This window comes from Cygnus olor, chromosome 5 (genome assembly GCF_009769625.2).
Source record: "Cygnus olor isolate bCygOlo1 chromosome 5, bCygOlo1.pri.v2, whole genome shotgun sequence".
Taxonomy (NCBI): domain Eukaryota; kingdom Metazoa; phylum Chordata; class Aves; order Anseriformes; family Anatidae; genus Cygnus; species Cygnus olor.
In genome coordinates this window covers 60,487,313-60,503,751 of record NC_049173.1, presented here as the reverse complement: position 1 = coordinate 60,503,751, position 16,439 = coordinate 60,487,313, and the positions used below count along the sequence as shown (strand labels likewise).

General features: G+C 36.4%; 1 protein-coding gene across 21 annotated transcripts in view; it reads right to left on the bottom strand.

Moving 5' to 3' along the window:
* PPFIBP2 (PPFIA binding protein 2) overlaps window positions 1-16,439 on the bottom strand; it is a 111,355-nt gene that overhangs the window by 33,761 nt on the left and 61,155 nt on the right. For all 21 annotated transcript variants that reach the window (XM_040559886.1, XM_040559882.1, XM_040559885.1 and 18 more), the window contains 3 exons: window positions 16,030-16,122; window positions 11,483-11,596; window positions 3,355-3,486 (listed from right to left, as the gene is read on the bottom strand). In XM_040559886.1, coding sequence (XP_040415820.1) covers window positions 3,355-3,486; window positions 11,483-11,596; window positions 16,030-16,122 — 339 coding nt within the window. The remainder of the gene's footprint in view (window positions 1-3,354; window positions 3,487-11,482; window positions 11,597-16,029; window positions 16,123-16,439) is intronic.

The window sequence follows — 16,439 nt, the reverse complement described above, 5'->3', positions numbered from 1 at the left end:
AATCACCAAACTTATCATATGACAGAAAATAAAAAGTAGGAGAGAACGAAGGCTGTTAAGCAAGTTGAAATGGACAATTATTTCTGCAGCCTCCTGATGGTGACAGAAAGTCTCTTTTGTCTATGTTTGGGTAAAACAGGCATCTGGGCTGCAGCTAAGCACTTGGTAATGACTTGGCAATGTTGCTTTCTCATAACTCGCTGCATTGAGGAAAGATATTTGTAAAATTCCTAAGGCTTCTCAGGTAAGAGAAAAGCTACACAAATACCCTCAGGTGAGATTTCAAAACCCTTCACAGCATCACTGCAGCAAACAGAGCAGAACTTATTCCACAAAAAGAGAATTAAAGTGACAAAGGCAAGAATGAGACCATCCATTTAGAAGCAGCCATTCTCCTGGCTCCTGTATTGTATGTATAAATAAATGGCACTATAAATGTAGCATGTGCTTTTGAAAAGCCAAAGACAAGTGGCATTCAGTCTGAAATCAATACCTTTGAGAGGAGGTTAGAGATACTTGACAAACCCCTTGCTGCTAACTAAAACTAAATCTAAACCACAGCTGCACAAGATAAAGTGAAATGTATCTGACAGATTAAGATTCACTCATATTTAGAAAGATATCTTAATTTGCTTTGTTTCTCCCCAACCCAATGAGAGAAATAATTCTACAGATAAATTCTACGTGACTGGAAACAGCTGCTGTGAAATGAGCTGATACAAAATTAGACTACAAAGGAAGTATGTTTTAGCTGACTTATTCTGCAATTTCACATCTCATTTTAAACTTTTTTGAACCCGTTATAGTTGACCCTGCCATTTCTAAATATAATGAATTATAATTAAGAGGCTGTTTAAAATAGTTTAACAACTAGAGGATGCCTGTGTAACACATGCCATGGTGAAAACTGAGGACTGTTCTGATAGTAGCAAAACTATCAAATCACTGTTCTGCTCAACTCTGTCACTCCTAAACTCAGTCTTGAAAGCAGCAATTGGCCAACCGCAGCATAAGAGAAAGGCTCTAGCTCTGTCACCCACAGCTTTGTTCCATTTGTGTAAAACTATTAATTGCAATTTCATTTGACATATTAGACACTGTAACAGCATGTTGTAGTAGCCACGACATTCAGATATACAATTACAGTAGGATTAATTTCATTCAGTCATTGTCAGTTTGGAGAATGGCCTCCCTTTGAAGCAATTAGGTTACCACAGTACGGTTGTGTATGCATAAACAAACAAACAGTCTACCTTCAGTTTGCTCTTAAGAGTGGATTATTCACTAAAAAGATGTACTCAGGCAGTGGAGGCTAGCAATTTTGGAAGACAAAGCTATTGCCAAATTTGAGCAGCATTTGTAGTCCAACAATATAAAGTAAATATGTTAATAAATTTCATTGTGATGTTTGAAATGTGTTTGTATTGAAAATTAATAAAAACTATAGTAAAAGGAACTGAAGTATGGTTAAAGCTTTACAATTCAAGTAAGCATTCAATTTGATTGAAAGCAACCCCCCGTTTATCTTGACAAATTGGATTAAGATTTATTCAGGACAATCGGAAATAAATAAATGTCTTAGCAAGCAAACTGAAAATGCTCTGTATTTCCCACAGCTTTAGTTACAACATCCCTTTTCCTTGTTTTGTATGGATAGGTTTGCAACTTCCAACAGGCCAGAAATCTAATCACATCTTGGGGTAATTAATAATTCAGGGCCCACTTAACACAATGATTCTCAACTTTTCCATCAGATTAGAATCCTTTTCCATCTCAGTAGGGCATTTCCTATCACTTAGCAATACAACAAGGGCTTCCAGACCGATAGAGCTTTTCCATTGAAGTGGGCCACACACCTTGCTGCAGTAGCAGAAGAATTTCACAGGTCATGGTCTCACCCTCATTGCAGGCCCAGACCTACTCAGCACTTGAAATTACTGTCAGTCCAAATGCACTCGGAAGCTTTATTGCTTTCCAAGAGTCAGGCTGACTGTGCATGTCTTGGAATAACTCAAGCAGCTTCTTCCTGGTATTCAACATGCAATGGGAAGTCTAAAGGCCTCTTAGGAAGACTGCAGCTGGGAGCAGGCTCCCACCTGTAGCAATTACATGTTGCACAGACCTGTTTAGATTTTCAAGCCAGTGTGAGACTGCTTAGGCCTTCTGTACACAAGACACTGACAATTATGGGTGAGAGAGCATGAGAAGGCTACAGGTGGTAAAGCAACAGCAGCTGGTACCTCTGACTTGCAACCTCTGCCAGAAAATGCTCTCTCTAAGTTATCTTTTCATCTCTAAAGAAAACTTCAGAGGACAAGTAAGTCAAAAAATGAACACACCCTAAACTTATCATGTCACTGCAAGTAAATTACTTAGGCATAGTTATCAAATATTCCACTATCAACAATATGGAGAACAAACAGTTTTCTAACACTGCCTGAATTTCAGTTTCTCCTAAGTCAACAGGAACATAAAGTCTTTTTTCAGTCAACAAAGTATAAATCTTGGCTCAAGCCACAGCCCTATTAATCCTCCCCTGCCAGGTAATCCTCCCAGGCTAGGCAGTCCCCTTGCAAGACCACTGGGTAGAAATACACACAGCACCTCATCTGTATGACTGTCTTCCATAATCCCTTTCTTCTCTATTTCCCACCTGCTTCTCGCTACCATAGAGGTTTCTCTGGAACTGTACCCAGTAAAGCAAATAGATGCTGTTTATATCATTCCCCATTTCATATTCTCTTCCTTAACTAATACTGTAAAAAGCAAAGCTCCTTTGATGTCCAGAACACTATGCATCTATGGGGAGAAAGGATGAGAATTGCCTTCAATGCGTTTTTTTTTGTTTGTTTTGTTTTTCCTACTATTTGTTATGTAACCACAAGGGAAAAGGTTCATGTGAAGAAAATGCTCTCTCTCTTGCCTCTCCCTCCATGAATGAATTAAAGTCACTGAGGGTCTCTGCTTACAAGCGTAGCATCCCTGATACTGCTGAGCTTACAGTATTCTCTGTCATAAAACAAGGAAATAAGCTTGGTAGGCTTCAAACATCCATGCCAGTACAGCTTCCCTTTCCTGGAAAGAAAAGGGTTAAGACAGTATGCTGCTGAAAGGGACTTTGTGTCTTGATTAAAGCCAAACAGCAGCCTTTGAAGCATAATGAGAGAGAGGAAAAGAAACCACATCCCAAAAATGCATAACCATATTCCTCACTGAATTCACAGGACCAATGGCACAGACTGTGCTGTAAATATGCAAGATCCTATTGCATGCTGATTTCAGCTCAAAAACTCAGGTGTATGACAGCATACTATAGACAAAGAAGAAAAAAGAAAGCAATCTAAAGAAACTCACCTCAGCTTTGTTTTGTTTCTCTTCATATTCACTCTGTTCCTTCTCCATACCAACCAGCTTAATTTTCAGGTCTGAAACTTCAGCCATTAGATCCAATTTCTGAGTCTCTAGTGATGTTCGACTTAGCAGCTCCTGAAAGCAAAGCAGAAAATTTTCCTGAGTTATTTTTATTTGAACACTGACAGAATGTTGCATGATTTGCTGGCAGTTCCATATATAGGTCTCTACCCCTTTGTTTATTCTTTCAATACAAAAGCAAAATGATTCTTTTCTTCAAAAGCCACATTCACTACTACTTTACTGTGCAAAAAGCATTTAATGCTGAAAGATAGATTTGATGTAGTCATTCACTGCAGGCAGAAAAAGTAACTCAAAAAGTACAGAGTGATTGGCAAATTCATATGAAAGCAAATTTCTCTACCTCTCTTTACGTTGCCTATACTTTGAACTGTTTGAACTGCATGTTTCGAGTTCTGCAGCTATTTCACCTACACATTCTCCTGTGTTAATCACTAAACCAATGTCCTCTTCCCCACTTCAAAAAAATGTCTGGCACACTGTTTATCCTTGCACAAGACATGAAATCAGAAAACAACACTAAGGCTGAGCACACAAACCTACATAATAACAGAGACCTTCAGACAACACACTATAGAACAGTTGACTGCTTCCTAAGATATTCATCAGATGAAGCTACATTTTAGTATTATAATGCAATGTTTTAGAACATTTTATCATGTTATTCAGCAAAGGATATGTTACAGAACAAGCACAAAGATAAGCAACATTTCTGTAGTCATGCTAACAGTATTTTAAGTTTATACTGTGTAGTACTTGGTAACTTTTCGAGACTACTAACTGCAGAGGGAACAACATTGAAAAAGAAGCAACATGACCCAACTGGAACCTAGAAGGCAATGTCTAAACTGAGTAATACCAAACTAGAAACAATTGGCCATGACTTTTGCTCGTGTGCCCTGAGTTCATTTTTCAGATTGCAGAGAAAGGCATACTTTGGACAGAGTGATATCACTGTATTTGGAAAACATTCATCATTCACCTTCGTTGCATCTTTCAGTTTCCAAGAAAGCAAAAGCCAAAAATCTTCAAAAATTTAACAGAATATATTTAAAGTTGTGTCTCTTCGTCTCTATTTTCAAAGTGAAAAACCTATTCAGGAGTTTAAGTCCTACTGAAAATTCAACACCTAGCTTTACAAGTGCCTAATTAATTTATTTTTGCAAAGATCTTCAGTTTCAAAACGGGTATTCTGTTTTTAAAAATTTGATGGTAATTCATAACTCTCACTGATGTTTTCATCCCATGAAACATACTGAGGAATTATTGCAGATTCTGCTTTGAATTACATGGAAATACCTTAACTGAATTTAGCATAGATATTTTGAACTATGCTGATGTTACTGAGAGGTCAAAAACTGCCCTTTCCATCAATATGCTCTTCTCATCTTGCCCTCTTCCACAAACTGTAGAGTATGTTGCATACTGTGGTTTAGAGCCAAGGAAGCCACAAACATTACTTTAAAAATTATACAGTTAAAATTCATTTGGAACCCAAATCTGCTTTATATGTAAATTGTTTTCGTCTGGTGGGGAATACTGCCTAAATTAGAAATATCACTCAACTTGCATCTACATTGAAACACCAGTTATCTAAGCCACCCACTATTCCCAGTGTTGTGCCCACTCTGCTGACACTGACAATGATATTTAGGTATGGATGGCAGAATAAACAGAAATGTAGTTTTAAAAAATTATTATTATATATATTTTTTTGATCTCTGAATGGAATAATTTAAGTAACAATCAGGAAAAGGTAATGCATTGACTTCCTTTATTCCTATTCTAAGAAGCAGTCACCTAATGAAATCCCAGTACTAGCTGTTTTCTACAAAGGTGATTACAAATTACAATTATAAACAACCCCTCAATGTTCCAGGGATAAAGGACTACATCTTCATTAATTTACCACAAGATCCAGTTCTGCGCATATTCCCGCCCAGATTGTAACAGGCTCTATACAGATGGTAACACAGCACATTTCTGCAGATTAAGATACAGCTATAAATGAGAACTTCGATATAGAAATAGGGCCACTTAACATCAAACAGGATAAGCAGGATAGCAGGATAAGGTAACTTTAGCCTCACTGACAGGCTCTATTCACTGTTGAACTAACACAATTTTTTTTTTTTTTTTTTTGACACTGACATGATATTCAATGATGCAACAGGAAGATTTCTTAATAAGGCATAGCATCCATCTAGACATTTTTAACAACAGATCTGTCCTTTGAGCACACTGTCTGGTATTACTCCCTACTTTTTCAATAGACTCCTAAATTACACTTACTTGTGCAGTGGAGAGTAATACCTCAATCTCATTCTGTGTTCAGCAGCTCCATGTGAAGAGTAAGGTGCTAGCTGGTATGAGTGAGCATGAAGGCAGCTGAGATCATTTTTTAATCAAGTCAAACAGAATTTTAGAGTTTGCTCTGAAGCTGGAGGATCAGATCCTCAGCGAGTGTAAACTGGCATAAATCTCTTGCCTTAAAATAGACAAAATAGCTAACTATCCCTGGTTTGTTTTCAATGGAGCTACATTGATTTAAAACAGCTGACAATTTATCTTGCATCTAGAGTGTCTAACTTTTGCTTTGAAAGAAAGTGCCGTTTTAAGTAAATGTCCCCTCTCGAAATGGATAACATCTGGAAGCAATTATTTCCATCTTCAAGCAGATGCTCACAGCGAACAGCTCATTAGAGAATGTGACCCATTTTGTTACAGAGAAATTATAGTGTATTTCAGTGGTATGATGCAACTTGAAGCCAGCCAGAATAAATATGCCATTGTAAGAAAAGAAAATACAGATTTATGTTATTGGTTTTAAAGCAAAAAGGATAATATAAGAGAGGCAAAATGGTAATTAGGGTTGTAGCAGCTTTAGGAGGATCTTAAAAAATCTCAAATATAGAACAGAAATAGAACACACACTAAGAAATCTTATGTATAAGCAAGTTACTTGTTTTTCATTTAAAATCCACTAAAAATATAAATTAATTTCTTGAAGGTCCTTTTTGTGAAAATCAACTTTTAACCTTAAAAAAATAAGGAAAATGCTATTTTAGAGTAGAATAATTACAAAGATGGATCATGCAAAAGGTACAATACATGTATGGCAGACAGATCAATGCACACCAAACTAGTTCCAAACACAACAGTATTTTTAAAATTCACTCTGTATACTTTGTAAATATTTAATCATGCTTTTCAATATTCCCAGTGAAACTGAAACATGTACTGTATCTCACTTCCACATTTGGTTGGCTTGGAAATACATATTTCTTAAAAAGCTGCTTATAAAATTTAACATGACAGAAAACAGCTTAGAAAGAGGGCACCCACACTATTCTAGGTTATCTGTTTTAAGCACTGTAAATTTCAGGATATTTAGCAGTCTACAAAACAGATGAAACAATCATGCTATATACTGTTTGAGAAACCATAAATAAGATTCTAGTCAAGTGGAAAAAAAAGCAGACCCTAGGGTCTCATTTGCACTTGTGCACTGTACAAAATACAAGACTCCAAAATTTCATACTTTGCATATTCATTAAAGTAGCTGAGAGAGAGAGAGAGGGGCAGAGACAGATGGACCTACCTGGTAAGCAAAATTCAGCAAGAACCACCGCAAATGAGGACTGCACTTTTCAAGTACTGTGTGTCAGCTGTGGTGGAAATAAGATATTTGCTTAACTGAAAACACAGCTGAGAGCAATGTACGTGTGTAATCTCCATGAAATGGTGCAAGTCAGTAACAGAAAGTGAATTACAGCCCTCCAATTCATCACTTGTCCATTATATAGTTAAGCAACAGAAAGGATAGAACTTCCCATTGCATTCACAAATTGAACAGTCCTTTGCATATGTCTGACAAGCAGATGTGCCTATAACTGTAAAATAATAAAGCAGTGCAATGCTCACCTGTATAGATAAGCTGCACAACTTGAGAGCACACTCTGAAAACCTCACGCCTTACAACCAGAGCAGCACAGAGCACACTTCAAACTCTGAAACAGTAAGCCAGCTGCTGGCAAGGAGTTACCGCACGTTATAAACAAGTGCTGAAATTCATTTAAGATCAGATAACTGAGGCAATTGAAAGTTGAAGGAATGAACCTTGCCAGCCAGCAAAGTTCCTGAGAAGCAAACAGATACACACCAGATTTGCACTGTGCAACCAAGACAGGATTCCGTCTCCCTTGAGAACAAGACAACAGCAAAACCAGAATAGGTACATACTAAATTGCATTGGATTCAAGTTCCTACTCTCATACAGCTCCTCCCTGCATTTTTTTATTTTTTTTAAAGAAGACTCTCCATTGTGCCTCACCAAGGACGTTGTCTGGCACATGTTCACCTGCTCTGCGCACCCAGGTAGAAATTGGCCATAAACTGAAGAGGGAAAAACAGAAAGAGGGAAAGCACAGAAATTCACTCCTGTTCATTCAAGTGTTTCAGTCTCCATGTGTTTGAGACAGAAAAAAAGACAGAAAAAAAAAAAACACTAAAGCCAAGCACTTTGTACTTTGCAACAGAATTTAATCGACAGAAGACACAATAATCCTTATGCAATGCAGCCATCTGACAAGATTCCTCTGGATTGCTTAGTGCAACTTAGTGTCACAAATTGCTTAGTGCAACTACTTGTCACAAATAAGCTGGAAGGCAAAAACAAACTGTCAAACCACATTTAGGATTTGGTACAGGTCAGGTAGAAGACAGTCACTGCCACACAGTTCAGCATTTTGGCACAGCTTTGATTGGCAAAATAACCTGTACACTTTATGCCATAGAGCTTCAATGACAACTAGTATCTGCTAAATCAATCAAGTGCAGCACAGGAATAGCAAAGAAGTATTTTCACTTGCGATAATTACTATACCGAATGCACTTAAAAGAACTGTGGAAGTGAAATCCGAATGTGTAGAAAATTCCCTTTTCAAACTGACAAGAATGACAACATTGATTCCATCGCACCAGTGCATTTACGTTTTGGCTGGCTGGTGCTTTCTGTTATGGGACAATTTAGGACAACTACTTTATCTACATATAGAGAGAGCAAAATCTACTTTTGCTTTCCAATTCTGTTCTACATTTATTCACAGTACAAATGAAGCAAAAGTTGATCAAATGTGGATAGGAAGTTCCTCCGAGGCTAACGCAGCAGATGTTCAAGATCCCCTCTTCGCTTAAAAATTGTTTCTTTCTTAAAATTCACTGGAAGTTCTTAGAAATGCTACAGATTAATTTAGAGCAAGACACATATCCACCATTTTTCTCTAAAATCAGCTGTAATTTCACATTTTAAAGTAGCTGATATACTAGAAATGGACTGTCACAACATAAATTGTGTTTTTAAGATAATTCTAGGAGGTTTTTTTTTTTTTTTTTTTGAGACAAATTCATTACTATGTACTAAGGGGCAAGGGAGGTAACTATTCACACAGGTAGCATTTCCATGTCTATTACACACTCAATGGCAAGACAGAGATACAACTAAAACTCAATTCAGAGAGACCAAACTGGGGTCTTGTTCCTAGGCATGCCCCAGAAAATTTTCTCTTACCATTGGCTATGATTGAAGGACAAGAAAACATTTTTCTTGGCCCAAACTAAAAGGATATTTAATGACGGATCTAAAGTTTTGCCATTGACTTTCATGAGTTTTTGAAAGACCTACTTCATTTTAAAGACAGTGCAAATACCTCAAAGGCAATGTTCTTTCTTAATTAGGGTCTGTAGTGGAAAATGTATCCTTACAAAAGCAGAATGTTGAGTTTGACATAGTAGCATCACATGTCATGAAAACATACATGTCATATTTTCTTTGACTGTGGTTTCATAAACGTCTAGGTCAAATGTGCAGCCCACCACTGTCGTTATGCCATGCCTTAACCTCTTCTGTAAGCTGGTTCAATTCACTAACCCAGCAAAAAAATATCCCCTTTTAACCACAGCGTGCCCCCATTCCTTTCTGCCCAGTCATAGAGAAAAAATTCTGGTGAGCATCAGAGTCAGTACAAAACAAGTTGCAGAAGCACATATTCAGGAACAGAGAGAACAAAAGAACAGAACAAAGCCTTCTCTTTTTTTGTAGTGGAAAACTGTTAGATGAGCTCAACACGTTTCCCATAAGCCCACATTTTGACTAAGGAATATTGGTCCCTCCTCTTAGAGAATCACAATTTCCTCCAAAGAAGCAGCAATCTCTGTTGTTACTATTCAGCATTCAAGATGTCCATCCCAAATGCTGAACAGCCTTTTTAGGTAATTCGAACAAAATTTATTTTAGCTGCTCTTTCAAAAGTGTTTGCATGTTAGCTTTGTAGCAGGGTTCAAAACAACTGTGCATAAATCATAAGCCAAAAGGATTTTAGCCAGTAACCACACCCTTATAAAGTGGACAAGTCTCTGCTAGCACAGATTCAGAAAAGCTGTTTTGCAGGGTAGCGTTACATACCCTTGCTGTCGTGGTACTACCAGATAACTTTTAAAGTAATTTCATTAAATTATCTTAACAAGACATATCATTTTTTGTTGTTGTTGCTGTAGCATTTTAGGCACAAAATTAAATTAGATTTCTTATAGTTCCCAAAATTAAAAAGACAAGGCTTATGCTGTACTCACATATATGGCTTCTCAGATAAGTAAAAAAAAAAATACAGATAAGTAAAAAAATACAGATAAGTAAAAAAAAAAAAAAAAAAAAAAAAAAAGCTTATCCATATTGCAATTAGCAATGAATGCCTATATGAATGCCTTCATGAAGTTTGAAAACAGATTTTCATAATTTAAATATTAAATAAACAGTTACTGTTCTCTGAATTTCACTTCAGATGTCACTGAAAAACTAAATGTGCTTGCTGTTTATATTTTCTAAAACACCCCTTCATTTAAGTATAGAATAAAACTTTTCCTAGTTGGAAACATTTTGGGTTACAACAGTTGTGAGACCAATTTTGTTTTGTTTTGTTTGTTTTTATTATTTATTTTGAGAAACTTGGAGAGTTTTAACTGAAAGATGTTTAGGATACAAGTTCACCATATGGAAACTGCTATCATTTAGATACAAATGTATATGGATCCTTTTCATAGTAAAATAAATTTATTCAGAATAACATAAGTGTAATTTAAAGCTATGAATAGTTCATTGAAAGACTTGCATATTTCCCATAGACTAAAATATTAAGTTTATAACAGAACATTTCAGTGGCTGGAAGGGGGAAATACATGTTCCTGAAGAACAATATATATCCTGCAAATTTCTTGTCTATATTTTAAGGGTTATTTACAGTTTCAAATTTATTTTCAATGTCTGTGCACTGTATTACCAGCAGTTTATCTGCATATGTAGCAACTTTTCTTGGTAGAAACAGAAAACTGCACAGGGAAATTACTTTCATGGCCACAAACCCTCCATCTGTACAGTAACACATGAAATATTAGATACTTATTATTCATCCTTCTTCCTCAATATGTCATGAAACAGCACCAATAGATTAAATCACATAGCCTGAAATTGTTGATAACGAAAAATGCCATGTACTTTTTTTTTTTTTTCAAAAACAAGGGGAAAACTAAATTAAGCAAAAATCTGTATAGAACCTAACTTGATACAGTAATTCATTTCAACTTTACTAACTGTTCAGCTTCAAAACCATATGAAAATAGAAGATATTTAGATAAAAGTTTTCAATTCTGTAACTGCTACATATATGAGGTACATTTAACCTGTCTAACCAGTTACTCAGCCATGTCCAAATATAGTTCATCAGCACAGTGCAAATAATACACAATAGTTTCATTTTACATGCTGCCACGTACAGTGTTATGTAACCAGCCAATAAAACATTTTTGCAACAGAAAAACAAAGAAACTTTTATTTAAAAAAAAAAAAGTGCAAAGCAGCAAAAGAACAATAAAAAGAGGCAATTCTTTGTTTTCTCTTTTTGCCAAAGACACTCACACATGCAGACAAACTAAGCATGTATACTCTCCTCTCCTTTGGAGGATATTATGTAAAAATCTTTCCAATTCAGATTTTTACCTGTTGAAGCATTTCTTCTGTAGCATTCAGTTTCAACTGATGTCCCTCAAGACAGATTTCTAAGTCCCGGATTTTCTCTCCTTGAGCTTCCACCTGGTCTGTAAGAACACTCACCTGTAATTTGAGAAGAGAAGCGCAATGCTACTGAACTGACTGTAAATAAGTTTGAATTTCATCATACAATTAACATCCAAATGCACATTTTTACAGCAAGTTCTCTTTTAAAGTCCTTAGTAGTTTCAGACTCTTTCATAACTTGCTCTACTGAGATAGAGAGTTTTCCAGTCTCACCTACAAATATTTTCATTCAACCCCCGCCCCACTTGGACTGCTTTTTTTTTAATATTAAAATGAGAGAACATTTCTAGAACAGCTGGAAGAATACTTTTAGGTAGCCTGAGTCAGTTCATGCACAAGTCTCAACAATTAGAAAGCACCAAACAAGAACATATTGTACTGAAAATACTTGAAGTGGTCTTGAAGCATGCACTATTTCAGGTTCTGTTGGCATTCAGCTCCCTAAAATGGATAAATGATAAAACTGTTCATTTGGAAACCAACCAATTACCTTACTTCTTACGAGAACAGAAAAACAGCTTACCTATCAATAAAGCGTTTTGAAGTTGTAAGGAATGCAATGAGTAAAAGGCATGTTTTAGCAGCAACAAAGTTCTATTCCAAGAAAAATTCCCAGGCTTTGCAAGCCAAAACATGAAAGTAAAAGAAGTGAGATACAGACAATGAATCCCAGGAAAAGAAACAATAAGCTGTACTGGTAAAGAACTGTAGGAATCGTGGTACAGACTGCTGAATGTGTAACAAGAAAAGCCCAGCAGCCAAGCTCAAAGCTTGTGAAGTTCTAAAAAAAAAACCCAACAAACCAACAACAACCTAGACTCAGCATAACATTAGAAAGATGTGAAAAAGTGTTAATTCCTATGTTAAGAAGCACATACACTCTGTAGATTAATTTTTGCTGTTTATTTATATAAAAGTAGTTTCCACCGCAGACTAAACCTTGATTACACTATAAAATGTTATCTCAAACAACAAAGCAACCTTAGGTTTCTAAACTCCAGTTTTAATGAAACGCGTTAACAAAAGCTTATCTATGTTCTCGTATCCAACTCTGGAGTACTTTTACTTAAAAAAAAAAAAAAAAAAAAAAAAAAAAAGTACTTGGAAGTGAAACCTTTAAGATGTACCCATACCCATTAAGCAGCATTGTTGAAGCCCAAGGGAATCAACAAACAATTGAGTTCACTTCAGGGCAGCTGCAGCGGGAATGACTGGGTGATCCATATTTGTTTTACCTGCAAACATAATGACAAGGATGCCTGGGAGAGGAATACAGAAAAAGAAAAACAGAGTATTTTATTTTTATGCCTTTAAAGTAGTTGGCCCTTGAGAAAAACACAGATGAACACAGGATGAGAGATGACAGGAAGGAGTGGGTGGAGGGAGATCGCAACATTTTGCCACTCTTGGCCAGAAGCACACTAAGACACATGTGAGCTGGTAGGGTGGAAAGAACTCCCCACAAGGAAGTCTATTGCTTATCAACTTTTTTGTTTCGCTCCCATCACATATGTGATGGTGCACAAGCAGTTCTGAGAGGTCAGAAAGCAAGAAAAAAAAATAAACCGAAGGCCCTTCTTCAGTCTGACACAGTTTCCAGAGCAAGAAAACGTGCTTGACTTAAAGGGTCAGGTTAAGTTCCAACCAGTATTGTAACCTATAAGGAAAACTCTGTGTATTAACTGTGACCTGCAAAGGCATTTAGTAAAAGTTTAGCAGCTTTAGAAGCACTGTGCTGAATATTCCAATTATTAGGTTGAGAGGCACATTAGCTACTTTGAGCTCATATTTTCCCCTCCGTTTAAGATCACATCTGCCAGACTCTTCTAGGAATCAGTAAGCTGCACACAGAGTATAACCTCAGCATATGCTGCACTGGCAAGTCCATCTTGCCTTAGCAGTGCAACATCAACACGAGTCAGCCCCTAGTGAATACATTTTCCGTAAATATCTGTAAGAGAGGTATATTGAAAAAATAGCCCCAAATCAAGTGGTATAATGTTTTAAAATACCTTAGGAAAAAGACCTTTGTGGAAAAAAAGAAAAACCCTAAACAGTAAGTACATTAGCTCCTATACACAGGCACTGAGCTCTAAGCCAGTATCGTGGATGCTGTAGCATTTCCAGTCTCCACCACATACTGAACAGTAGAAGTAGGTTTCAAGGTCCCCTGTTTGAGTTAGTCTTGGGAGAAACAGAGTGTGAGAGGCACCTGTAAAGTTGCCTTGGTATGGCTTCTTCTGCAGCAAGACTGGAGCTCTCCCAGCTTTGTATTCCCCACAGATTATAGCTGTGGACCACAGTTGCTGGCACAACAGACTGTAAGCCACTGTGCAGAGGTGCTCTGCTGTCTCCAATCACTTTCTCATCTTTCATGCCAATGGTCACCCCCAAGCGCAGGGTTTGCACCAACAGACTCTCTAAGGCCAACGTAACCTCAAGATGGGACTTGCTTACGTTCCTCATATTCGACCGCATAGACAGAATGTGCAGAACTGGTATAAATGAGGTTCTAAAAGAATCACAGGATGGATGAGGTGGGAAAGGAGGAAGACCTCTGGAGGCCATCTTGTCCAACCCCTCTGCTCAAGCACGGCCACCTAGAGCAGGTTGCCCAGGACCAATCCCTAGCTCTGGATCTTGGCATCTTCTTATTTTTGTTGTTGATCACCTGCTGACCAAGTCTTTCATCTATGTTATTTGACTGGGGGTTTTGGTGTTCTACTGCAATAGTGTGAAGTGCAATAGGAAAATACATTAGAACAAATATTGACTACACCGCTTGATAGGGTTGCAATGTAGGTAAAAGGCAAAAGAGAAGTTTCTACATCTGATTTTAATCCATTCCTTTTGAGGGAAAACTGCAGGCAGGACTCTGAACCATGTCATAAAAGCCTCTTCTTTGTGAGTTTGGGTAGCTGTATTGTATAAATACCTATTTGTGTGGATGAAGAAATAGTTACTAAAAATCAACGTGAAGAGACAGGGAAAGTACATAATGAGAAGTTGCCTCTAAGTTGCCTCTAGTGCTTCTGGAGACTAGTGGTCCTATTAAATCTGCAAGAACCGACACATTTCTAATACCACAATTCTGCCAAACCTGTAGAAGACCACCAGTGCAAAATGACCATCAACAACCATCTGTATGGCTCAAACCACACTCAAGAGGACAGCCCCTTCTATACACAGACAAAGATTATAGGACTATAAACATATGTGATGATACAAAGGACCCCTTCAGGACAAAGACACAGGTGCATTGGTACAACCCTGTGCTTCTGAGTGAAGTTCTGAGTGGGTTTAGTCTTCTAATTGTTGCTCCAATTATGAGTGCACATTTGTACAAGTGTGAGAAGTGAACATACTGTGTGAAAAGCTATGTGCTATCATTAATAGAATCTCATTAATAGAATCAACATGCTACAGTTAATAACAGCTTCATTAATGTGTAAATTAATATTATTAATAAATAAATAATATAATAATTAATTATTTAGAATAAATATTGTTTATTAATATTATTTATTTATTAAAGTTGTGATGCTGTCTCAACCAACTTCTAATCTCCTATTAGAAAATGGAAATTTGAAACACATGAACATTTAAGTTCCAAACAGAATATTATTTTTTTTTTCCCACTCAGGATTTGATTTGACTTTACCTCCCCCTCCTTAAGCTTTTTGATGATGTAAAGCAACTTCAATACAATATACAAGCAGAGAAAATATTAGTTCTACCCACTTATGATTTATGAAAAACTTCTAATTTCTCATTTTTATTTCTGAGACTTTCAAGTCTTCCACATCCCAATAATAACCAAACTATCTCTCTGAAGCTATATGGTGGTATAAGCATCATCTTGCTTTTGAATCCCTGGTCTCAAGATGCTAAACAGCTTCCCATATTGTTACAACCTATCCATCCTTATAAACGGTAGCACATAGAAATAGATCACTCAGTGGAATGATAAAATTTTTGCAATACACATTTGCTAACAGAAGTTTAATGACTTCAATGGAGAAGAAAGTAAGGAATGAGTATGTTATCTTGAAACACAACAGCATAGTTTTCCCCTTATTCTTCAGTCTTTCAGTTCATTAAAAACAGTGTCATGCAGAATCTAGAAAGTAACCGGCAAAATCTGGCAAACCTAGAATGAAAACTATTACCAGTACATTATTATCTTGGAGAAATATAATAATAATAATAATAACAACAACAATAATAACATCACTCTGCATTTATTTAATCATCATTCTTACCATAGCTGTTATTCCCCACTCCTACACCCAGTTATTGCACCATTAGACCAATCATATGGATTATAAAAATCATAAATTAATTCCTGATTAACTATCAGTTACATTTCATGACCTGCTAACTTTTTTTTCCCACAGAATATACTCTTTTACTTCACCTTTTATTCAATGAATATCAACTACATAGACAATATTCTCTTTAAAACATACCTGCAGTATGAGAGACTCTTTATCACCTTCTAATCGTGCCAATCTTTCTTGATAGGTTTCATTATTAGTAGATGAATGATGATTCACCTGTGACTGGGGAGAAAAGTGCTGTAAGAACTTTTACAGTTAATATTAAAATTTCAAGAAATAATTAATAAAATTGATACAGCGTGGTTATTATAATGCAAAATACATGCAAAAAGTATGTCTACAGAACAAAGCTGTTTATTTTGTACGTATTAAACCTTTTGTATGTGTGGTTTTTAGCTGAATTTTGAATACTTTCTCATTTCCAACGATCAGTAATTGTATAGGAATAGATTTGATATTTACTAGCAACTTATCACTTCACTGGGAGATGCCAGCTTAACAAGGCAAAAACATGAACTATATGATTTTAAAGGTCATTC